We start from the raw sequence: 25,136 nt of genomic DNA on the forward strand, positions 1-25,136 counted from the left end.
TACCTATAAGATTTCTTATAGTTTTCTTTTAGCCCACCCATATAGATTGTTTATATTTTTTATAGTCTTCTCTTGGCCCACCCATATAGTAGTTAGCTCTTCATCATTAATGTAGGACCCACATGTCACTTTCACAGAATTTCTTATTTTTTGTGTCTAAGCTGACTACAAGCTTATGACCTGTTTACACTCTCACATCTTCTCCCTCTAAGAGCAGGTACAATAGCAGGCTATAAGGCTATAAGCCAGTTATAAATATATTTTAAAGAGATAAGGAAGAGAGAAGAGAGGTGGGCTACTAATTTATAGCCAGCTGCACACGAGCTTCAGGAAGCTTCAAGGCAAAATATATGTATGACGTGTTATATAAACATATTTTAAAGAGATAAGGAAGAGAGAAGAGAGGTGAACTACTAATTTGTAGCTAACTGCACACGAGCTCCAAGAGCTTCAAGCCAAAGTATGACGTGTTATAGATAACTATTGTATGGTATGAGTTAACTATATATTGATGTTTTATATATAACTATTATATAAGTTGTATATAAGTTGGCTATTAGATTGACTATGTATTGATGTTTTATATATAAATAAAATATAAGTTAACTATTAGACTGACTATACGTTTGTACTACATAAGTTGGCTATCAGACTGACTATATGTATTGTATGAGTTGACTAAACGTACTACATAAGTTGGCTATTAGACTGACTATATGTATTGTATGAGTTGACTATGTATTATTACGTATTATTAGACTGACTATACGTTTGTACTGTATAAGTTGGCTATTAGACTGACTATATGTATTGTATGAGTTGACTATGTATTTTATATATAACTATTATATAAATTTATATAAATTGATGTTTTATATATAACTATTATATAAATTTATATAAATGTTTTATATATAACTATTATATAAATTTATATAAATTGATGTTTTATATATAAATATTATATAAGTTAGCTATTAGATCGACTATGTTTTATATATAAATATTATATAAGTTAGCTATTAGATTGACTATATGTATTGATATTTTGTATATATAAATATTATATAAATTAGCTATTAGATTGACTATATGTATTGATATTTTGTTATATAAATATTATATAAATTAGCTATTAGATTGACTATATGTATTGATATTTTGTATGTACCTATTATATAGTATTATATAAATTGGTTAACTATATAACGATATTTTGTATGTACCTATTATATAGTATTATATAAATTGGTTAACTATATAAATTGGTTATTAGATTAACTATTATATAAGTTGCTATTATATAAATTTTATAAATTGGCTATTAAATTAACTATTATATAAATTGGAGCTATGGCTATACTATTAACTTGCTCTAAAAGATCGAAACAATCGTCCCAATTCGACGTCGGGGCTTGAAACTCACAGGCCGAGTTAGGCCGCGTCTCCGCCTCTACCCGCTTCCCCCACGTCGTCCGGTTAGTGCGGATCGTGGGCATTTTGCACAGTTGTGATCGTTCCCTTGGCGTCGCGCTCATGGTCCGGGACGGACGGTCACTGGTGCTCCCTGACCCCTGACGCCGCAACAATTTGTGCCGCAAATGGACACGTCGTCACGTAGCAGCCTCCCACTTCTACGACTCGCCCGCGACTTAGCACCTTTACATGGAACATAGCGGCGTACGCAACCGTAGCCGGTAGCCCCCGCGTACACCTCTCAAATTCACCAAAAGAGGAACAACAATAGTACACAATCAATATTAACCAAGAACCAACCAAATGAACTCGACCTTTCAGAAAGTGAAAGGCGATCCCTAACCCCAAATTCGAGATAAACCATAAGAAAGAGATCACACCCTCTGAAAAATGATTCAAATGCGAAACACATCAGGAGGAGGAGATCACACCCTCTGAAAAACGATTCAAATGCAAAACACATCAGGAAAGCGGAGTTTCCAAACACGATCTCGAAGACGAACATCGAGGAAACTGCAAAGTTCATTTCATATAGGAGTAAGTTAGATGAAGACATCTCCACCTCCACAAGCCTCATACCATTTCTTACACTACATCATCAGGGGATACATAGAACTTCGCCTACCCAAGAACTCGATCTAATTAGGAGAGACATGGAGGACACACACCCTTTGTACAGATCCTAAAACACCAAGAGGGGACCTAGATATAGCTCATCAGCCCGGCTCAGGCAGCGGCGACCTTGCGGGCCTTCTTGGCGGCCGGAGACCGGACGGTCTTTGGCTTGGCCTTGAGCTTCGCCGCCGGGGACTTCTTGGGCTTGGCGACCACCTTCTTCTCCGGCGCCTTGCGCTTGGAGCCGGCGGCGGCGGCCGCGGGGGCCTTCTTGGGCTTGGCGGCGGGCTTCTTGGGCTTGGCGGCGTCCTTGGCGGGCCTGGGGGCGGCGGCGGGCTTGGCCTTGGGCGAGTCCTTCTTGGCGGCGTCGGAGAGCTTGTAGGAGGCCTTGACCTTGACGAGCTTGCCCTTGGCGGCGAACCCGCGCAGCTGGATGGAGAGCATCTTCTTGTAGTTGGCCGGCAGCGACACGCCGTGCTTGTCCTCCATGTGCTTGGCGATGGCGTGCGCGCTCGAGCCGGTCCTCTCCTTCAGCGCCGCGATCGCCTCCTTAATCATCTGCAAAACCAAGAAACCACTCAGCCGTCAGCCCCCAAAAAAAAAAGTAACTCCAATGCATCACATCCAGCTGAACCAGCGACCGGTTGCTCACCTCGAAGTAGGGCGGGTGCGAGGGGCCACCGGCGGCGGCGGCGGCCGGCTTCGCCTTCGGCTTCGGCGCCGACGCGGGCTTGGCGGCGCGGGAGGCGGGCTTGGCCATGGCAGGCATGGTGGCGAGGCGAAACTACTCTTGCGTGTGCTTTCTCTGATTTTTCTTTTCCGAGAGGGGAGCTGGATGGATTCGAGGGGTGGTGCGGCGAGACCGAATTTATAGCCTCGGGGGAGGACCGATCCGGCTGGACGGGAACGCCGCGCTCTGATTGGTCATGACGGGAGCGCCGCGGATCGCGATCCGTGGGAGGAGGGGCGGGGCGGATCGCGGCCGTCGGATGGAGGTGGCGGTGATCGCGCGACGCCGCCCCGAGCGGGAAATGGGTTTTTCTATCTGTCAACAAGAACAGCTGGGGGCGCGGGTCGGTGGAACGCGCGCACGGTGGACCGTGTGCGGGGCGAGGTGGGGGAGGTGGGCAGGAGTGGCTGGTGTTCCGTGGAGCGGGTGTAGGGAACACGGTGAGGCAGGTTTTCTTTTTGTGTGTGTGTGTGTTGGTTTTTGAGACGCAGTTTGTGTTCGCGTGGTTTCCGGCCTTCGGTTTTTTTTCGATCAGGATAAATGGATATGGGTGTGGTAGAATTTTTTGGAGTTTTCAAAATTGGAACAAGCGCGCGGTGTTGCCACGTGGCCACGGCCTTCTTGTAGCATGTAGCTCCTCCATCCCAACTTCCAAATTTCCGAGTATAATTTAGTAAATTTTGGCGAAGTATAAATGTATACTGGCTCCTGCCGAGTAATTTTTTATTATTATTTTTTTAAAAAAATATTTACTAAAATATATTTCCATTTCAAAAAATTAAAAAACTAGCTCCTCGCACCTAACCGTGGGCGGTGTATAAAATGCTCTCTGGTTGGGCGGTAGGGAGTGGTGCGCGACGACCGTTAGGCGTGGGGTAGAATTTTGCGAGCGGCCCCTTGCCGCCCTTTATAAGGATGATTTACGGGCAGCCGGAAGGCGCTTGAAAAAATGACGTGTTGCCTTTTTTTCAAGCAGCTCCTTGCTACTGATAAAATATCCTGCCAGAAAGCTTTGAGAAGGCCGCTTACAAAATTATCTCATTGACTTTTGTTTGCATGCAGCCCCTTGCTGCTAAAAAACACTCTACCATAGGGATTTAAGAGGGTTGCCTAAAAAAAGCCCCTCTAATGGACGTCTCATATGTTCCACTCGTCATCTGCCATGTCACATGCCGCATCCTCCCACAGGATGTTTTATATATTGCACTCACTAGTTGCGCGTGAGAAGGTTAGTTTTGCATTTTTTTTAATAAAGATATATTTCTATAGATATTTTAAAAACAAAATTAATAAAAAAAAATCTCCGGTTGATAAGGGTAAGCCCATTATTGACCAGCAGGGGGCGAACTTATGTAGAAATTCATGTGTCCTTGCTGTAATCTTACGTATACCTTAGCATCAGTTAAGCCTTATATAAATAAATATTTTTATAGTCAAATATCTTTTAGATAAGAACAACCATGTCATAGGTAAGCGTCGAAAGATTGGTAGGGCGAAATAGGGTTTCGATATATAACAAGAGAGCCAGTGCTAGGAGGAGATTTTGGAAAGAGCTTTTGAGGTTGATCAAGCCCCAGACAATACAGAAATCATGCATGAACTCATCTACCAACACTCATCGCTAGAGGAGTCACAAAATTCAACCTTAACCATAGTCAATCTATTGTACATAGATATTTTGTACTCTGTATTGTATTAATCAATAGGACATATGTCTATGTGTGTTGATAGATGCTTAAAACTACATAAAGTCATGGGAATGCAATAGACCAACACTTAGGCAATTCCCTTGTTCATGTAGCCGACATCCCATATATTGTGATCAAGCTAGGGGTGAAACCGGGTCGGGTGCGGTCGGATAGCATCATTCCCGTATCCTAACTCATATTTTCTTTTCGGGATCGGGTCGAATACGGATATTGTCGAATATGAATACGAAGACGGATAATATCGGGCACAAATACAGAACGGATACGTGCTAAGACGGATACGAATAATCTTGGTTACGAATACTTATTCGGATATCAAATCAAAACAACAACTATACATATATAATAGCTATTCAACTATTCCATAAATCTTAAATACAACTATATCATGGAAGTAACAACTAGCATTAGCAAAATTTGTAAGGAAATATAATTGATTCATTAAATTATATCATTAGTATGTTAGTATATATGAACAAGAAATATAAATAAAGTTAATGTACATGTATATGGAACACTTAGAATAATGTTTTCTTATTACTGGGCTTTAATTGTATGTGAATGCAACTTGGGCTTTTGATGCGCTATAACTATCCAGGTTATATCCGGATATTTAACCGGATAGTACCCGTTTTTTGCCGGGTAACCCGTATCCGTCGGATACCACGTTCTCGAACCCATATTTGTATCCGAGAAAAAATACCCGAACCCGACCCGAAATCCGTATTATCTTCTGAATACCCGATTTGGTGACCCGAATTTGTCCCGAATTAATTCGGGCGGGTGGGCGGACGGGTAATATCCGTCCCGTTTTCACCCCTAGATCAAGCACAAACAAGCAAGGGCCCCTTCGAAACGCATGATTGACAAAATGCATGTATAGGAAAAACATATGATTTTGATAGGAACGCTTGTGTAAACATATAATTGAAAAAACATACTAAAAATGTAGCAACAAACTATTTGAATAGACCATAGAAACAACACGATAATTAGAGGAAAGAGATAGAATTAGAGGAAAGTTTCCATGAGATTGGACCTCATGCAACCTTTTCTTCAAAACATGCATGGAATGAGACATTACATAAGAGTTTCATAGGATCCAATAGGATTATTTTTTGGGTTTCAAAGGACCATGTAGGAAAACGAATCCTATATGATTGAGATCCTACAAAATTCCTATATTTTCCTCCAAATCAAAGGGGGCATAAATCGAAGGATCCCTAGCATTCGTCCCTCCATTAAATACACACTAAGTGCATTCATGTTAAGGAATAGTCGTAAATTCCAAAATCCCATATATGTGTTTAACATTATTCCAAGATCACATGCTATTTTTCATTAAAAAAGATAGAACTTTTTATATTGTTTACATATTCACACAAAGTTCCATGTCACATTGTTTTTTATTAAAATATCATGATTTTATTATGCTAACCTTGACAAAATATCTAGTGCAAACATGTTGAAGGCTCCTTTGAAACACATGATTAACAAAACATAGGAAATAATAACATAAGAATATATTGTCACATGCTATGCAATACCACAATAATTTAGAACAGGATAGGTGAAGTCCTTGGATGGTTCATAGGAACTGAAACACATGATATTTGGGTAGTAAATCATATATGTGTGTTGGGGGTGTGCGCCTTAGAAAATGAAAAAAAACAAGAGGTGTGAGCTCTAGCAAAATTTCCTATGGAAGAAAGTTGTAGAAAATCCTCCAACACTATAAAATTCCTTTAATCTAAAGGAGTTACAAGTGACTAAGGAGAACATATGGGTAAGCTAGCCAAGCACGTCATTGGCTTTTGTAACAACCCATCCTCTGGAACCGCGCAACCCATCCCAACCTGACCCAACCAATGGGCGAACTCACTTATACATACTAACGTACTTATAGTTTCATCCTCACTTCGTGCAAAAAGGTCAACCCAGGAGTAATATGGTCGGAGGGTGGGGCCTTATAAGTTGGTTCCACCCTTACTAAACTAGCAAAGTGGTACTAAACATGTCTCGTAGACCACAAATGCCACATCATAATTGGGTCAAGATATCACATCTTCACCTACAAGGTAAGATGTAGATTAAGTATTGTTGATGTTTTACAAATTGAAGGTGACACATGCGATCGAAAGAATGATGGTACACAGAAAATAAGGTTTATACAAGCTTAGGTCTTCATATACAAAGTAATACCCTACTTGGTGAGGACATCTCCACCGAGGATATAATCATGTCAAGTCTACAAAACTAAACCAGTGTTACAATGACCAATCACATGTGCTCATGCCTATCAACTTGATTATAAAGTGAATGTGTTATTGGGATTGCATAAGCATGATTACTGATTAGGATACTACTAAGTGCTTGTATGATGTTATTGTGCTCGGGAACAAAGGACAATATGAAGGAAGAACGTCTCTGCCTTAATCCCCAACACAGTGTCAGATTCAAAGGACAATAATTGTTGATCCAAAAGTCCATTTGGGGCGTATAAGTACTTGATGGAAAGGTCTCAAAGCCCACTTCCAAATAGATGTTGCCTCATCTCCAAATTCCTCTCCAATCGATTATAGTTGCCAAAACCACCACCAGTTTTGGGTCGTAGGTCCATTTATCGGGTTGAAATCGTTAGGGATGTGTCTTAGGTTTAGAGGAGGACCCCAACTCTTCCTCCCACCTATATTTTTCCCTTAACCACCAAAGATCAACTCGGTTTTTGTTTAGATCAAGTTTAGCTTCGTTACTTTGTCGTGTAATTCCATGATTAGTTAGATCGTCGGTTTGCTCGTTTCAAAACCACACCTTTTGATACTTTTGTTGGTTTAATCTTACATCTTTATTTCACAATTTGAGTTGCTTTGTCCATCTTATTCTTGTTAGTTCTCGATTGCTTGCATAAACAAACACCCTCGTGGTTGGGCTAACCATGAATCCGTGTAGATCACGACCACCTCTAGGGTTGGTGTAATGAGTGCTAAGGTCCAACGTCCCTACACAGTTATAGTCGAACTATCAATGTCACTCAACTCGATTGACTTATCCTCTTATTGAAAGATCGGGACACCCTAGCTCACAACAATACTCATGCCGGCATGTTCCACCGTGTATATTGGTGGATGTTGAATAACGTGTCACTGAGGGGGCCCTATATGCTCATATAGATCGATGAACAAAACTAAAAGGCATGGAACCTAGCTGAATATGACTTCATTTACATGATATTATTTGATTGGAACTCTGTACCCTGCCATGGGAAACAAGGCAACGTATTATCCATGTTCTAGTCTATCCATATGTAATGTATCTGGTTTACCCCCTCCCTATTCAAAGTTGTAGGGCTGTCAATGAGCCGAGCTCGAGCGAGCTAGCCTGTCTAGGCTCGAGCTCGACACAGGCTCGAGCCGAGCTCGAATCGAGCCTAAAAAACCTTCGAGCTCTTAGACAGGCTTGGCTCGAGCTCGGTTTGAGTTTATGATATATATATTTTCATGATATTTGTAAATAAAAATAATAATTTTAAGTAAACTATATTAAATAAATTATAAATAAGATTTAAAATTAATATATAATAATAAAACAAATTAATTTATCATTTAAATATATAATAATTTATTATTAATCTACTATTTTATCAAATAAAAAATAAAAATAACATGTATATGTAAGCTCGTGCGAAGCTCGAGAGCTTCCGATCAGGCTCGGGCTCGGCTCGTTAGGAGCTCGAGCCAAGCTCGAACCGAGCCTGAAACGAGCCGAGCTCGAGCGGCTCTCGAGCTTCGAGCTTTTTTGACAGCCCTACACAGTTGGTTATGCATTTTATGTGGGTGCATGGTATCAACATCTTCCATAGTAGTCCCCGGAGTGATTCATAGTTGAATCGTAGTCTTTCTCATGGTTTAGGACTAATGCTGAGTGCTCCCAAGTGAGGTCCTTCACTTTGATATCTTTGGAGAGTGGGTCTAGAGTGCTTAATTGATAAAATCTAGGAGTAACCCCGACAATATGCTTAGATTGAAAACAACTAAATATAGAGTAATACAATTGTATCCAAAGATGAAGATCCTAGGTGTGCTAAGTAGGTGCACCTAATAGGTGTACTATATGCTAAGATGAAAAATAACTAAACATGGAGTCTATTAGGATGATATCCAAATATAGACTTGATAGGTGCCAGAAAGATTAACTAATATACTAACATGAGTGCAATATTGTCGGGTTGATGCATCTAATAATTAATAAATTATTAGGTAAATGTGAAAAATACTTAGTTAATAGACTAACCGAGTGCAATAGCATCGGGTAGGTGCATCTAATAGTCAATATATTATTAAATTATAGGTGCGAATATGAAAACCGGTCAAAATTAGACAAATACTTGCAAAACATTTGAACTTGCAATTTGATTGTTTTAAAAATTTGATCAATTTATTAAACGATATGTCAACTCAAGGCAGCTCGTAACCTCAAAAGTTCGTGGAAACCAAGCATTTTCACCAATTTTTGCTGGCAATTTCTTCCCAGATAATTGACTTATTTTATCATGATACATAGTAATTGCATGTTTTCCATATCTAACACAACTATCAGACCTACGCTTACCAAAACTGTGTTCCCTTCCTCTAATTTCGATCATGTTCCCATATTTAACTATTCAACACTCCTAGATTTGGTAATTAATTGATATGTTTATGACAAGACTCATATGTTATAGACACGAGGTATGATAAATATGTAAACACAACAATGGAAAAAGAATCAAATCCCCTAAAAAATTTACGAACATGCCATTATCATTTTGCAAAGTTAAAGATATGTCATATAGAGTCTGCATGAGTCAATGACATGTAGGTCAGGATAACATATCTCCAATTTTACAAAATTACAATATCATCCTTGTAATTTTCCCTCTAAAATTTGGCGCTCGACCTAATCACAATCATGTAACGCTTTAGACCAGCTATCAATAAATTTAACCAGCAGTTTATTTTTTTTCCTGACAGTTCATCTAGAAATCCCTCTAAAGTAGTATCAGTAGAAAAAATTTTTCCGCGATTACTTTTTTTTTTTTGGAGGTGAAACGCGGAGCACCGAAGAAGACCGCCGCGTACTCCACCTCTGACCTGACCTGCCCCCCCCCCCCCCCCCCCCCCCCCCAATCTTCCCCTGATCCACATCGCCGGCGGAGAGCGCGGCGTCGCTCCCTCCCTCCCCTTAGCCGCTACCAGGAGGCGGCCGGGCTGCGCGGCCGCAGGCGGCGGCGAGGGGAGAGATGCACAGATCTGCGGGTGCCGCGATGGCGTGGAACGTGTTCAGGTTCTGCACGGCGCTGAGGGGGCTGGGCTCCATCATGATCCTGCTCGTCCTCTCCATCGTCGGCGTCACCTACTACGCGGTCGTCCTCTGCAACTACGGCCCCGCCCTCCTCGCCGGCGGCGCCAGCACCCTCGGCGCGCTCGCCGTCCTGCTCCTCTTCCACTTCCTGGTAACGCGTCGCGCAACTCTGGGGGGTTTGGTTGCGAAGAGGATTAGCTGGTCGGGTCAAATCTCTCAAATAGAGGAGGAATTGAATTTTTTTTTGAGCAATGGTAGGATACAGATAGAATGTTTTGATATCTGTACTCATTGATATGATATTTACTGGCGTATTTCCTCCGTTTTTTCTTTTACTTAGTAGAAGTCGCTATGAGCGCGCTGGAAACTGATTAGCATAATTGAGCTGTTGTGGCCATGGTCTAGCTGTTTCCTTAATATGCTTCTTAACAACATACTAGAATTGTTATGGCAACATACTAGATTTGCTACATTGTTGAAATGGACATGGATTGTAGCGAGAGATTAAGAAAGAAAAGTAACACAATGAGTTGATAAAATACAATTGATGCCATATTGATTAAGAGCCACAATTTTAAGGGAAGCTTGCATGCTGGAAATAGTTTGATTATAAACACTAGCCCCCTGTTATATTGGGCATATTTTCACTGTTCTGATTCTGTTTTTTTCTTTGCATATTTGTTTTGATAACAATTTGTTTATTTTCGCTTGGCAGCTTGTTATGCTTTTATGGAGCTATTTTTCTGTTGTGTTCACCGACCCTGGTTCTGTTCCACCTAATTGGAATCTTGACTTTGACGAGGAGAGGGGAGAAACTGTCCCCCTTTCTGGATCAGATTTCACTAGCCAGATGAACTCGCAACAATCTATGGCTCACAATGATACGGGACATTCAAGGGCTAGGTATTGTAGGAAGTGTAACCAGCTGAAGCCACCTCGATGTCATCATTGCTCTGTTTGTAAGTTGTTGATTTATTCTTCAGGGTCAATTGTCGTTCTAGTTTTTATGAATTGCATAGCATAATCCATAATCTCATGTATTCAGGTGGAAGATGTGTTCTTAAGATGGATCATCATTGCGTTTGGGTTGTTAATTGTGTTGGAGCACTGAACTACAAATACTTTCTCCTCTTCCTGGTATGGTGCCACTTTATTTGATATTTTCTTAATTTGTGCCCTTTAGAAGGGAAATAAGGCTTTAGAGTTTTGTTATTGTTAACACATTACCAAGCTTATATTTCTTATTATGCTAGCAAGATGCACAGAAATTTGTGTTATTTCCTAAATTTCTTATCTTTCGCAATAAGAAACTTGTTTCATTTTTAATAATTGATTTAAGGCACCATGAATAATAAGAACTAAAACTGTTCCTTATGTTGGATATTATTAGCTAGAGGGGTGCACTATAGGGGTGTAAGTGGGCTTGCTCACGAACCCGTTTATAGGCCAATTAAGCGGGTAGTCCCGACCTAAGCGGGTTAGCAGGCTGGCCCACTGTCACGCCCAGAAATTTACACCAAATTTTTGAACAATAGCATGTATTAAATCTCGGTCCAGGAATCAGCCCGAGTACACACCATGACAAATTAATACACAGTTCTACGACTTAAAAACAAATAAAAACAATTATCTATCGAAATGCAGCGGAAAAGGAAAACAAACTAAACCATCTAATCTTCAGCTTCAGCTGGCGATGACGGCTCCACACCACAGGCATTCTCGACGGCGGACTGAACCTCACTTTAACCTTTGGAACAACCTTCTTCTCACTTCTGACTCAGGCTCTGGCACTTGCTCTGGTGGGGGAAAAATTAAGCAAGACTGAGTACAAACCACTGTACTCAACAAGTAACACCCAAGAGAGGGGGAATAATGAATGCAATAGGGTGTCGAGGAACAGGCTAAGGTTAAATTGCACAAAGCAGTAGTAATTTAGCAAAACAGTAAATAAAATAGACTGAATAAAAAGTAAAGTACTTGAAAATAACCATCCACTGTTCAACGTTACATCACGTTGCAACAGGCCCAGACCGCTATTGAACATTACACCACGTAGCGACAGGGTCAACCCTCTGCCCAACGCTACACCACGTTACGACAGACCCGAACCACTGCCAACGTGTTACACCACGTTGACAGGGTCAAACCAGTTCCAAGATTAATGAAGTTATTAAGGGGTTCAACTAATCCCAGTGAATCTGTCAGTTCGCCCAATAACCATGGATACGGCTATTCGAATATTTTTACTCTGCAGAGGTGTACAACTTTACCCACAAGACATGGCTCCCAAGCATGTTACCATGCCCCAACGTATCACCACGATACCTCAGTACGGAAACCATGATAAGACCTTTCACCTAACCCTCCCTAGACAATCGCACCACACTTCAGGTTTCGCCCCCTTCTTTACACCGAGTCAGGCAGCCCCCTCTTGTGCCTAGGTGAATCCGGAAGCAACATAGGACCATCGTTACACCACGATTCCCATCCAGACTCCATCACGCCCACCCTTGCCTGGGTACGTCGAATAGGGACAAGCTAGACTACAAGTCCCACCGTTGCCCATTCTGGCTTGTGGTTAGTACGTGTAAGACTTCCAGGGTTTCCTGATAACCGGTTCTTAATTGCTATGGGCACGACTCTCAAAACCATGCACCCACAGCCCACCATAAGCAATATTTTAGTTATATTAATCCACATCGGGAACATTCATCATGATCATAACCATTAAAGGTTTATCAAGTCTAACAAATAATTAAATAAGAATTGGTGAGCTAGTTGAACTAAGCATAACTAAGCATTGCTTAAGCCTATTTCTAGTCAAATTAACCCTGGGATGACAATAATAATAAATGGGGAACAACGGATCTAAGGGTAATTGCCCAATAGATAAATAGAATAAATAGATTTGCATAAAACAATTCATGTTTGAATGTAAAACAGGGATTTTATAAACATGGGATCAATATGTTCAAAGAAGGGTGCCACTTGCCTTGCTTAGACCCACGAGGAACTTCGGCGACGACTTAAAGAACGAACGGCGCTGCGACGGGGTCAAAACCTACGACAAACAAGGCAAAACAAGCAAAACAAACTATAAAACTACTGAAACAGAGAAAGAAACTATTTTTAATGGATTCTTGACATTTTTCTGGATTTAATGAAACTTGAATGGACCTAAACGGAGACTAGATGAATTACTTATGAATTTTAGAAGATTATCTGTCTTTAAACTAAACAGAAAATCCTTAATGAATTATTGCGCAATTAATCGGAGGCAATGACGTCAGCAGGGAGAGAGAAGGTGTGCTGACAGCTGGGACCCACTTGGCAGAGGCACAGCCGAGAGAGAGGGAACAACGGCTGACACGTGGGGCCCATGGGGAGAGAAGGACAAAATGGGGGGGAAGCTGACAGGTGGGCCCCCTGGTTCGGTGAGAGAGGAAGATGGACGGTATGACGGACGGGGCCCACAGAAGAAAGGTGAGAGGCGCTGGCAAGTGGGGCCCGCGGCCTGGTGAGAGGTGGTGGCCGGCGGATGGACCCCACCGGTAAGTGACAAAACAGGGGAGAGGGGAGAGCGGACTCCGGCCGAACAGAGGCAGGGAGCGGGCGGCCGGGCGGTGGCGGTCGGCGACCAGCGGCGGCGGCGGCGGTCGGCGACCAGCGGTGGCGGCGGCGTTCGGCGACCAGCGGAGGCGGACGCCCAGCGACGGCCGGTGACCGGCGGTGGCGGAGGCAAGCGGAGCGGCTAAGTGGCGGCAGCGGAGGAGACGGGAGGCGGTAGCCGTGACGGTGGCTCGCAGGCGGAGGGGGAAGAGCGGCGGTGAATCGACCGGTGGCAATGAAGGGGAGCGGCGCACGGCGAAGGCCGATGGTAGGAACGACGACGACCAGGGCGGCGGAGACCGAACGCGGCGCACGGTGGCGACGGTCGGGAGGGACGACGCGGCAGCCCGGGGAAAGGGCGGCGCGAGGAGGAGACGGTGGTGGCGCGAAGCGCTAGGTGGCGGCCGAGGAGAAGCAGAGGCGGCCGAAGCGGCGTCGGGGAAAGGAGACGTGAGTGCGCCGGGAGGAAGGAGAGGGGAGAAGGCGGCGACGCCAAAGGGTGGCGCGAGCACGGCGTCGTCGGCCCGACGGCGTGGCGTGTGCGAGTGGGAGATAGAGGAGGATGGAGGGAGGGGGAAAGGCAGCTCATTGGCATGACGACGGTGGAACGACGCATCGACTGTGGCCGAGCGGCGCAACCAAGCGGCGACGACCGGGAGGAGGGGATCTATAGGTGGCGGCCGGCGCATAGGGCGGAGGGGCGGTTAGCGCGGCCGGGGTGGACGCGGCGCGGCAAAAGTGGGAGGTGGTTGGCGGCGGCACGGGACGCGGCCGGGAAAAGCGGCACAGTGGCTGCGTGCGGCCGCGAGGCGAGGACGCGACGGCGCTAGCACGGGCGAGCGGAGGACGGGGACGGCTGACGGCTTGACGGCACGATGCACGGCGAGGCGAGGTAGAGCAGCAACATAAGGGTGCCGGTGCGGTGGCGAGGTGGCTCGGTGCACACGAGGCGGGAGCGCAGCTCGGTGGCAATGACAGGGCGCAGACGCGGCGAGGCACGACGCTATCGGCGACGCAGAGTGGCGACACGCGTGCGCGAAGGATGGTTGCAGCGACCGCGGCGCGACGCGGCGAGGCGTGCGTGCGGTGAGGCACGAGGGCAGCTGGCAGCGAGGGAGCGGGGCAGCGGTGGCGAGCGAACGTGGCGCGGCACGACCGACAGCGCGAGCGCGGGTGGTAGGGTGTGGCGCACGGGCGCGGCAGCGGATCGCCAGCGCGTGTCGGCGTAGCGGTGACGCGCTGGCGCAACGCGGCATGGCGGCGGGATGCGCGTGTGGCTCTAGCGTGGCTCGGCCGGGAACGCCATGCGGTGGCAGCAACGGAGGGCGGTCGGAGGAAGAGGACGGGGCCGATAGGTGGGGACCACCTGTCAGTGGCCCGGAGGAGGAGAGGGAGGCGGCCCGGACTTGGCGCGAGCGAGGTGGCGTCTAGGCCGTGGCCTTCGGCCGACCCAGTGTGGGAAGGGAGGGGAGGAGAGCAGGCCGAGCGGAGGGAGCGGGCTGGACGGCTGGGCCGGCGGCCTGCTAGCCTGGAGGAGAGGGAAAAGGAGGAGTGTGCCGAGGGAGGCGATGGGAACTTCGAGCGCGTGTTGGGCCGCGGCTCGGGAAATTTGCGAACAGTACGCGTATTCGCAAAATAGAACCAAAACGTGCACGAATCAAAGATTCGTACGACGAATCAGATCCGAAACGCGAACCCGTGAACCGTTAGCGGAACAACGACAGGATTGAACGACCCGTTAAATTGAGGTTTAACGACTCGCTAACTGAAACTAAACGACTTTAACGTAAAACCAATCTACGTGTACGAAATTAAAGTCCGCACTGTAGATCAATCTCACGCTAGCTAATTAGATTGGAAAATCTGAGCAACGGTAGATCAAAGATAGATTGATTCGCATGAGTAAAACATGTGCGAACATGAGATTTGGTGGAGAGATCAGCAACGGATTGTTGCCGTTCCTCGCTGTTCGGCTAGAAAACCTAAACAATTAAATGGTAGATGAATTTAGATTGATTCGCATGAATAAAATATATGCGAACCTGAGGTTTGGTGAATAACCGGCCGGTGACGTGCTGTGAACAGGGATGCAGCAGGGCTTGTAGCAGCTTGCTGTTGCTTGCTCGCTGTTTGTCAGGGACAGAGCATGGACGTGCAGCGGGGAGCACGATCAACCAGTGCACGGGAGTTTGGCCAGGGACGGCGCACGGCAGAGGGGCTCTCGGCAGGGTGCGGATCCGCCGGCGGCTAGAGGGGACGGCCGGGCAGGAAGCGGCGGCTTGGCAGGAGGCAGCGCCGGTGAAGCAGAGCGACGGCGTGGGCGCAACGCGGCTGAAAAAAGACGGGAAAGAGTGGGGGCTTGGGGGTCTATTTATAGGAGAAAACTAGAGATAAATCTAGTTATCCATCTCCTATAAAAAGGGAATAGATAAGGTTTCAAAGGGATAAAAATTGGAGTCCTAATTGATTGTAATTGTTTTCACGTGAGAGAGGTGGAGATGGGGGTTGACTCACGGCTGTTGATGGGGAGGAGGATGTGCGGCATTAGGGGGAGGTGTGAGTTGGATGCGTGCACCAGGAGGGGACGGAGCAGGACGTGCAACCAGGGAGGAGGAGTTCGGCCAGGGTGGAAAAAAAAAGAGAAAAAGAAAAAAGGAAGGAGGGAAAAAAAGTAAATTGCCTCTAATTTTGCCGATTTTTATTAAGTTTATTAGAGCAAATTTTATTCTCTGAAATTTAAATTTAAATCCTGTTAATCATTTAAAATGCTTTCAGGACATTTTAGAACATTCCGCAAAGCTTCCAATTAGTTTAATTAAATTTATACACTGTTTTTCTCCTGAACTTTAATTAACAAATTATTTTTAATACATTATTTAATTAATTCTTGGCTTGGGTAAAACTCAGGGCGTGACACCCACTTACACCCTTAGGTGCATAGAAGGATATAGGAATACTATGGGTGACTGTTCTCATGGATACTGCTGCTTACACATCATGCCATGCAGCGGTCAGGATCATGACCCTTTTGTGAAGTGATAGGCATGTGAAGGAAATTTTTGTAGTTATTGCTTGTAGACAGTTAAACAAACCATATTTACAAGTTAACAAACAAGCTAACCAAATAAGTACCAAACTAATTGAGAGTTGGAGACGTAATCCAACTAACAGTTCAAAGCCCCTCATTCATGGTGGTCACCTGTTCCGGATCCATGCTCTGCATGCGCATCGCATCGTTCATGACTTTTGTGGGTTTGATTTCCACCACTCTGACTGCACCATACAAATAAGTCATCGGAACATGTGCCACAATGTGAATAGCTAAACTCTTCTAATAGATTACATGTAACTTGCTTGACCTGCTTACAAATAATTCATCTGATTCCATGTAACTTGAAATGTGAAATCTAAATATAGCAATGTTTCGTACATCTCCTTTGTCATGCCAGATTCTCTATATCTCTGCTTCTGACCTTAATAGGTAGACTGAAGCAGCTAATAGACATAACAAGGCGAATATTCGTTGAGCTATGCTTGATGCTACCTCCGGTTTTATTAGTTTGTTGCTGTTGAGTTTGGACATACATTTGACCATTAGCCTTATTAAAAAATTATAAAAATATGCAAAAATACAAATCATGCTTAAGTACCTTCAATGATAAAAACATATCACAACAAAATAAATGATAATTACATTTTTAACAATAAGACAAATGTTCAAATATATGCACAGAATTCAACAATGTCCAAAACTAAAAACCAGAGGTAGTGTTTTGTTAATATTTAGTCATAGTATAATAACACCTATTTATTATTGGAGTGTATAAAGTGAATTGCCCGTCTTTTCTTATCAGCTTAGGCTTCTAGGTGTAACTGGTCAGTGCATGCAACTTAACATGGTATCAGAGCCAGAGGTCTCGCGTTTGAATCCTGGCTGGCGCGCAATTAATTAAATTAATTGCAGCCCACTCCAATATTTCACGCTTGAGACTGGAGGGGGTCTCGCGTGAGGGGGAGTGTTGGAGTGTATAAAGTGAACTGCCCGCCTTTCCCTATCAGCTTAGACTTTTAGGTGTAACTGGTCGATGCATGCAACTTAACATTTATTACAATGTTGCTAAACGTTGGTTAGCCATGATACTCATTCATTCATAGTTGAGTGTTCATACTTTTCTCATCTACTTGGGGATTCCACTTATATGGCAGAGAAGAAAGTAAGGCAGGAAAAAAAAAGAAAATCTGTGTTATTAGTGTGTTCACTTCTCTGTTAATAGTATTAGCAGTATAAATGCTGCTGCACTGGTGGTGCTTTTATTATTCTTATCTTAATTTGGTCCACTATCTGTTTTTTTCTTCTTTCCACACAGTTATTTGATCCTTAGGTTTCTGAGGTTAAAATCATGTTTTAATGATTCTATGCAGTTTTACACCTTCCTTGAGACAACACTGGTTACCCTTTCTTTGTTGCCTCACTTCATAGCCTTCTTCAGTGATATTGATATCCCAGGAAGTCCTGCAGCACTTGCAACCACATTCCTCACCTTCGGTGAGTGCATTACTAATACTCTACCAGGAAAAATTATGGTTGGGCATGATTGTCTGAGTATTGGCTAATAATATTCCTTTTCTCTGCAGTGTTGAATCTGGCATTTTCCCTGAGTGTTCTGGGTTTTATGATTATGCATGTTTCACTTGTTTCTGCTAATACAACAACAATTGAGGCAAGTATCCAGCTATTTATAAATTATAGTTATATAAGTACTACTTACTTTTGACACCTGCAAGGTGAAATTAATTTGTTACCTGTTATTATAGGCATATGAAAAGAAAACTACGCCACGCTGGATGTATGATCTTGGCCGGAAGAGGAATTTTGTTCAGGTTAGGCTTTTGATTGGAATTTTCTTCTTAAGAACATGTTCTTAATCAATTACTTCTTGTAATGGTGCAAGCACACACAGACTTCTTTTTATTTAAAACCTTGACAAGGCGGGATTATAAGGCATGAACAAATGAAGATATTTGTTTGTTTAGGTTACACCCTGAACATCAATATCAATCAGAAAATGTCCCCCAATTATCACAGCAGTATAAATCATGTTTCAAGGATGGTTTGATTTGGCATCATATGTGACACGTAGACTGATGTGATAGTTTATGGAAATAAATTAATGCTAGTTTTTTCCAGACAAGGTACGACATGTTAAAAAACCAATGATGTGGCAACCACAAAATCCAAAACCAGTTAAGAAAGCTTGTCTGGATGCAATTTGCACTGATTGTAACAGTCGTGGGATGAAAATTAAATGGTATTAAAGTTCAGGTTGTAAATTCAGGTAGTCAGAAATCAAAGGCGGACCTTCTTCTTAATCCTATTTTAGATAATTGCGGTAGGTCCACCCTCTCACTCATGTTACTAGCCCATACAAGCAGAAAATTTTCATTATCCAAAAAGGTGGTTTCACAAGGACAAACAGGGATGGGATCAACTTCCAGGGTAAATCAAGAATTTACTCTTAACTTTCTTTACAAAATATATAAATTCCGTATGTTGTTCCAAACTTCCAATAATTGTTTGGACTTCCATAAATTTCGAGTATACCATTCTGCATGCGCTAAAGGGTATTTATTTAACTAATTGTCAGTATTACTAAAATATAAGCCAGCAAAGTCGCTAGCCTGATAATCCCAATTCAAGTCAGTATGTGTTATCTTCAACACCTGAAATATGACTTTGTCTTTTCATTTTTTATCTCTGTTTGCTAAACATTCTACTGCAAGTTTGCAATTCTGTTTAGGTACTGCCATAACTGAAGATATCATTAATAAAACACAAAGTTAGTTAAACAGTATTCTGTTAACAGGTTTTTGGAAATGACAAGAGGTATTGGTTCATCCCTGCGTACTCAGAAGAGGATTTGAGAAGAATGCCCGTTCTACAGGGCCTTGATTATCCTGTCAGAACAGATTTGGATGGGCAAGAATTGTGATGGTACAATTTCGCCAGTGCCCTCACTTCCCATCTGCATCAAATATGTTCCATGTAAATTTTACGGTTTCCTTGCCAGATACCTTAGTGTTCATTATTTATAAAGGTACACCTTAGTACTGACAGCATTGCTGGTTGGGTACTGCATGGCCTCCGATGACACAGTGTTCCCCGAGTTACTTGTCAAACCATGTGTAATTCACTTGTGCTGTCTGATTGCAGTGGCAAAGAAATTAGAGGTCTTGCTGTAGTGGCGAAAAGAGGCTTGTGCTGTAAATTCTTTTTAGTGTGTTTCAGATGGGTTTCCAGATGTATGATGTACAATGATTGAGCTGTGCAATAGACGTACACTTTATAGAGCATGACATGCTGATAAGAATCTGTGTTAATCAGAAAACTCAATGGTGAAGTGTTTCCATTAGTTTGTCGTTTTAAATTACTACAAGATGAACTTGATCAATATATCTCACCTTGCTAATAGAAATTTTAGAGCTCCATCAGATTAATAATTTTACTTGCTTCCGTTGCTCTGAATGTCTCTCTAATTTAATTGAGGTGCTGCTTTCACTACGCCTAATCCAGTAAGCCATCAATTTCTGTACCGCCCAAAACATGTAAAAACTGTTCCTGAACAACCTGGGGTAATGTCTCAGACATGTGGTCCGGGGTCATCTTTTGGGTTCTTGTTAAAGAAAAGGAAAATGATATATCCGTATTTTTATATATGTGTTTACAGCAATCTAAAATCAAAGTTAAAAAGTAAAATACAATAGAAAAACTCAAAATCAACTTTAAATTTAAAATTAAAAATTGAAATTTTGGCTTACGTAAGCAACAGCGAGAAAATGACCCATTTTGGTTTCGCACTTTGCTGTACTAGAAACTTCTATAGCCCTTTTCTTTAGTGAAAATTGCAGGGATTACCTGAGCGCTCTGGCCTTTACGAAGGTTCATGGAAAAAAAATGTTGGGCTCTTAAGATGCTCTCCAACGACTCCTAATTCTAACTTGCTATCTCTGTTTTTTTATAAATAGTAAAAAAATTGTCTGCAATTTGCCATCTGGTACTGAAATTTTAGCAATTTGCCATATCCTCTCGTTTATACGTATATATGGGAGTCCGGATTTCACTTGAGTACGAAGCTGGTGGCCTGTTTGGCAAGAGGGGGAAGGGGAATGGGAGTTTAGAGAAGGGAGTTGATGGTGAGATGGGTCATGGGAGTTAGATTATAATCCCCATCTCTTATTTGGTTAGAATGAACATGGCAGGTAGATATATTCTAGAGTGTTTAAAACCTTCGTTTGGTATGTGAGATTGGGAATGAGATAAAAGTTTAGCATCACTCAAATGCCCATGGCCTAATTAATAAATCCAGTTGTTGTTCCTCCGCCAGAAATTTCACGTGCGACATTTTCTTTTCCGTGGAGTCGGCGTCGCTGTCCCGTCGCCCTGGTCGCCGTCCAGTGGCCAAGCCGCTGTGCCGCCGCCGCCCGGCATCCCGCCGCCGCCGAGGCCCGTTCCCGGCCGCCGCCGGCCGCTCCGCCGCGGCGCCCGCTTGCCCCGCGCCAACTCGCCCGTCCTGCGCCATCTCCCCCGTCCTGTGCTCGCTCGTCCGACGGTTCAAGCCCCTCCGCCGCCTGGCCGCCTCACCGCCCCGAGCAAGCCACGCTCCAGGTTCATTGTTTGAAGCTTGCCTCCTCTTTCTCTTTCTCCATTGTGTGAGCATCTGTTTTTTTACTTGACAAGAAATTCATTCATATATCACCCACGACGCGCTGCCGGTGACGACACATCCATTCTGCCGGAGCACTGCCTTCCTCTTGGCAATGAGGTGGGGTTGGATTCCCCATGATTCCTCGTTAGTTTTGAGTATTTGTGCCTTGGATGACAGCTTCGCTTGCATGCTTGCTATGTTTGTTTAGCTTCAGCGAACTGCGATTTTGGAGAAGGAAAATCAATGGGCTTATTATAAATGGATGTTCTGCATGATTTCTGTTGTCCCTTGTGTCTGTTTCATAATTCTATGGATATCGTGAACATGTTAAGAAAAAGGTGTTATTTGAATTCTCGATGACTCTTTCTTCATTTTACACATCCATATTATGTTGCAATTTAGCTTTCTATGGTCCATTTGAATCCTGATGGGTATCAGCTCCAATGCGGGTGGGGCGGCGCAGCGCGGGGTGGCGTGAGCCTGATGCGATCTCCCTCAACTTCGAACCGTTTTGATAACTAAATCTATTTTTGCAAATGGAATATCTCTGACTGTCGGAGATAAATTAATTTTTTCTTTACCATATTAGTTACAAACCTGTTAAAATGCTAGTTTTGGGAAACGAAATTTAGGTAACTATTGGAGTTATTCTAAGAGATGAACACATGTTAATCTACCGGTAATATAGGGTCAGTATGGGTAATAGAGGGTCAGTTCTAATTTAACTGAATAAATTAAATTTTAATTTATACTGAAGGGCAGAAGGAGGGGGATATAAAGCATAGTAACATGTGTATTATTACTGCATAATTACAGTAACATTGTGATAGAAGTGCAGTAATATATACGATTTTAGTGGATAATTGCAGTAACATTATGATAGAAGTGTACGTAATATGTGCGTTGTTACTAGACAATTACAGTAACATAATGGTAGAAGTACAATAATATTATGATATTATGATAGAAGTGTAGTAACACGGGGATTACAATCTCTTGCAGAACATCATAATAAAAATACAATAACTCGCGGGGTGTGACTTCGTACTGTTGCTACATTATAACTATATGTGAAAAACGTAAAAAGATTGTATTTTCAATCTTTAGAGAGTAATATCTCATGTCTTATTTTAATTTTTAAAACCATTTTCACTATAATGGTTAAAACATAATTTAAAAAACTAGATTTGTCATGACTATATTGTTACTGCAATTTATAAGTCATGTTACTATATTTTTGTCTTCATGTTACTGCACCTTTTATAGATAGACAAGAGTGAACAAATGCGAAGTGTTTAGAATATCAAAGGACGAATTTGCCGGCGGCGGGGGAGATTTGATCAGGCCGGGTAAAGGGTTTTGGGCCCTTAGAAAGAGGTGGAAGATGGTTTGGAGCCATATGAGGGGAGAGAGTATAGAATAGTTTATTCTAAAGGAAGCATAGATTAGTTTTGTTATATATATTATATATAAAAATTAGATCCTAATATATTCTAGGTCTAAACAGTATTGCTTTTGCATACATCAAATTAAAAACGTGTGTAACGACAAAATTTATATTGGATGTCCTTTTGTATGTAGCCAATTAATTGATATGTAATAATGAAGGCGGGCTCAACAGGCTAGAGTGTGACGTGGAGTGAGTACAGTCCTAATGCTAATAAGAGTTTTAAGGGTAAACAGTGGTACTCCGCTGCCTGTTCCGTTCCGTCAAAAGCGGGTCAGCGACACCACGGAGACGGAGGCGAGGCCGACCGCGAGGTGCCATGGAGCTCCTGCGCGACAGCGTCCCCACGGTGTCCCTCGCCGTCACGGCCGCCGCGCTGTACGCGCGCGTGGCGTCCGCCTCCCTGCGCCCCGGCCTCCCGCGCCTCGCCACCCTGCTCCCCGTGGTCGCGCTCCTCGCCGCCGCCCCCCTGGCCTTCGCCTCCTCCTCCTTGCTCCGTGGCACCGCCGCCTTCTTCCTCGCGTGGCTCTGCGCCTTCAAGGTCGTCCTCCTCGCCGCCGGCGCCGGCCCGCTCGACGCCGGCCTCCCCTTGCTCCCTTTCCTCTTCACCGCCTTGCTCCCCGTCAAGCTCCGACGCCGTGGCGGCGGCGGCCGCGGAGCAGCTGCCGCGCCGCCGGAAGCACGATCGGTGTCCATCGCTTCTGGCGCGGCCAAGGTCGCCGTCACAGCCGCCATCCTCCATTTGTACGCGTCCGAGATCCAGCTGCCTCGCTACGTACGCCTCTCCGTTTACGGGGTCCACATCTACTGCTTCCTGGACCTCCTCCTCCCCTGCATCGCGGCCGCCGGCGCCGCGCTGGGCATGGAGATGGAGCCGCAGTTCGACCGGCCGTACCAGGCGTCGTCGCTGCGGGACTTCTGGGGCCGGCGGTGGAACCTCATGGTGTCCGCCGTCCTCCGGCCGTCGGTCTACGACCCCGTGCGCGCGCGCGCCGGGAAGGCGGCGGGCGTCGCGGCCACGTTCCTCGTGTCCGGGCTGATGCACGAGGCCATGGTGTGCTACCTGACGCTGCGCCCGCCCACCGGCGAGATGGCCGCCTTCTTCCTGCTCCACGCCGCGTGCTGCTTGGCGGAGGAGGGGTGGGCGGCGAGGGGGTGGCCGCCGCTGCCGCGGCCGCTGGCGACGCTGCTCGTGATGGCGGTCCTGGCGGGCTCGTCGTTCTGGCTCTTCTTCCCGCCGATTTGCAGGGAGGGAGGCGAGGAGATGCTGCTGGAGGAATGGGCGGCGGTGGCGGCGTTCTTCCAGGACGCCGGCCGGAAGCTGCTCCGGTACGGTTCACTGATTAATTAAATTAAGATCTCATACTGAATTAAAATGCAGATTTGCAATATTGAAAAGAAAAGGGACAAGTGACAAGGTGGTTGGATTGATTTTCAATCAAAAGATAAGGATTTTGTACCGAGCTGCATGAATTGTGCGACGAATTCTTGGTTACTGACTTTTTTTTGTGCAGTGAATACGTCTATGTTTCTTTTCATGTAATAAAAAAAGTCACCTCTATCTGATGTATATTTTTTGAGAAAATCTACGACATACCATTGAGTTTGCATCGATTAAACGATCTGCCATTGATTTTATCGAGTTCTAAGATATACCCTCGGTTAGCAGTTTTCTCTATAATATACTCTAGGAGCCTATGCATTTGTAAAATGTTCAAAATGTTCTTTAGACATACAAGATTGATTATTTATCATATTAGAAGATCGAGAAAATTATGAAAATTTTTGTCTAGCATCGTAACAAATCATTATAGTTTGTGAGTATCTTTTAAGATCGAGAAAATATTTTTTCAAAAAATAAAATATGAAAAATAATTTAGAGTTGATTTTGGAGTTTTTAACTATAGCTTATTTTCCGGTTTTTCTTGCTAGTAATAGATATATAAAAATTTTATTTATAAATTATTTTTCCTTGTACCGTGATGTTTGGCCAAACCACTCCCTAGTGTACTTACATCTGGTAATTTTCACTGCTTTTGTGCGATAATCAGTGATGGATCTGGGAAAGAATACTAGAGGGGTCTGATCGTAAGATCCAGTTCTCCTATTTTTTATTCATCTTTTGACATAAAATTTTAAGTAGAGGTTCGGTTTAAATCCACCTCTTGTGGCAATCTAAGCTAATCTGGTCTAAAGCATTTTGGTAGTGGACCGGCTAGGATCAGCTGAAGTTGCAAAGGTGACTGTAATTTAGGACTGCACGAAGTTTCCTTCGTCCATTCCATTCCGACGATCAACGACAGATCTTTTGCCATGGTATCCCGTGCTACAGTATTTTTACTGTAGTGTTCCTGACTAATTTGAGCCATCTGATTTACATCTGCTGGTATACATCTGCTGGTAATAGATGAAACTGTCAAAGTTGCAGTTGTTATTACAACTTCAACTGAACCGGACTCGCAGTGGACCCGTGGTAGAGTACTGAATAATGGTAGATCAGACCAGAC

General features: G+C 43.9%; 2 protein-coding genes and 1 pseudogene across 2 annotated transcripts; 2 read left to right on the forward strand and 1 right to left on the reverse strand.

The window, feature by feature from the left end:
* Positions 1 to 1,970: 1,970 nt before the first annotated feature.
* LOC102723048 (histone H1) lies at positions 1,971 to 2,924 on the reverse strand. Its single transcript, XM_015836724.2, has 2 exons — positions 2,744 to 2,924; positions 1,971 to 2,649 (listed from the first exon to the last, which is right to left on the reverse strand). Exons 1-2 carry the CDS (start codon positions 2,858 to 2,860, stop codon positions 2,203 to 2,205), a joined length of 564 nt encoding a protein of 187 aa, XP_015692210.2. The 5' UTR covers positions 2,861 to 2,924; the 3' UTR covers positions 1,971 to 2,202.
* Positions 2,925 to 9,696: 6,772 nt separating this feature from the next.
* LOC102710394 (probable protein S-acyltransferase 14) lies at positions 9,697 to 19,882 on the forward strand. The gene is made up of 7 exons (XM_006652075.2): positions 9,697 to 10,021; positions 10,586 to 10,829; positions 10,916 to 11,007; positions 17,902 to 18,025; positions 18,115 to 18,200; positions 18,295 to 18,360; positions 19,344 to 19,882. Exons 1-7 carry the CDS (start codon positions 9,809 to 9,811, stop codon positions 19,467 to 19,469), a joined length of 951 nt encoding a protein of 316 aa, XP_006652138.1. The 5' UTR covers positions 9,697 to 9,808; the 3' UTR covers positions 19,470 to 19,882.
* Positions 19,883 to 22,817: 2,935 nt separating this feature from the next.
* LOC121054266 lies at positions 22,818 to 23,976 on the forward strand (annotated as a pseudogene).
* Positions 23,977 to 25,136: the final 1,160 nt, after the last annotated feature.

Source organism: Oryza brachyantha, chromosome 4, assembly GCF_000231095.2.
Source record: "Oryza brachyantha chromosome 4, ObraRS2, whole genome shotgun sequence".
Classification (NCBI taxonomy): Eukaryota; Viridiplantae; Streptophyta; class Magnoliopsida; order Poales; family Poaceae; genus Oryza; species Oryza brachyantha.

Bases quoted from the DNA above. Each gene is read 5' to 3' on its own strand.
- LOC102723048 (XM_015836724.2), bottom strand. From the start codon at position 2,860: ATGCCTGCCATGGCCAAGCCCGCCTCCCGCGCCGCCAAGCCCGCGTCG. The intron at 2,650-2,743 runs GTGAGCAACCGG...TTGGTTTTGCAG, and splicing joins CGCACCCGCCCTACTTCGAG to ATGATTAAGGAGGCGATCGC.
- LOC102710394 (XM_006652075.2), top strand. From the start codon at position 9,809: ATGCACAGATCTGCGGGTGCCGCGATGGCGTGGAACGTGTTCAGGTTC. The intron at 10,830-10,915 runs GTAAGTTGTTGA...TCATGTATTCAG, and splicing joins ATGTCATCATTGCTCTGTTT to GTGGAAGATGTGTTCTTAAG. The intron at 11,008-17,901 runs GTATGGTGCCAC...GATTCTATGCAG, and splicing joins AATACTTTCTCCTCTTCCTG to TTTTACACCTTCCTTGAGAC.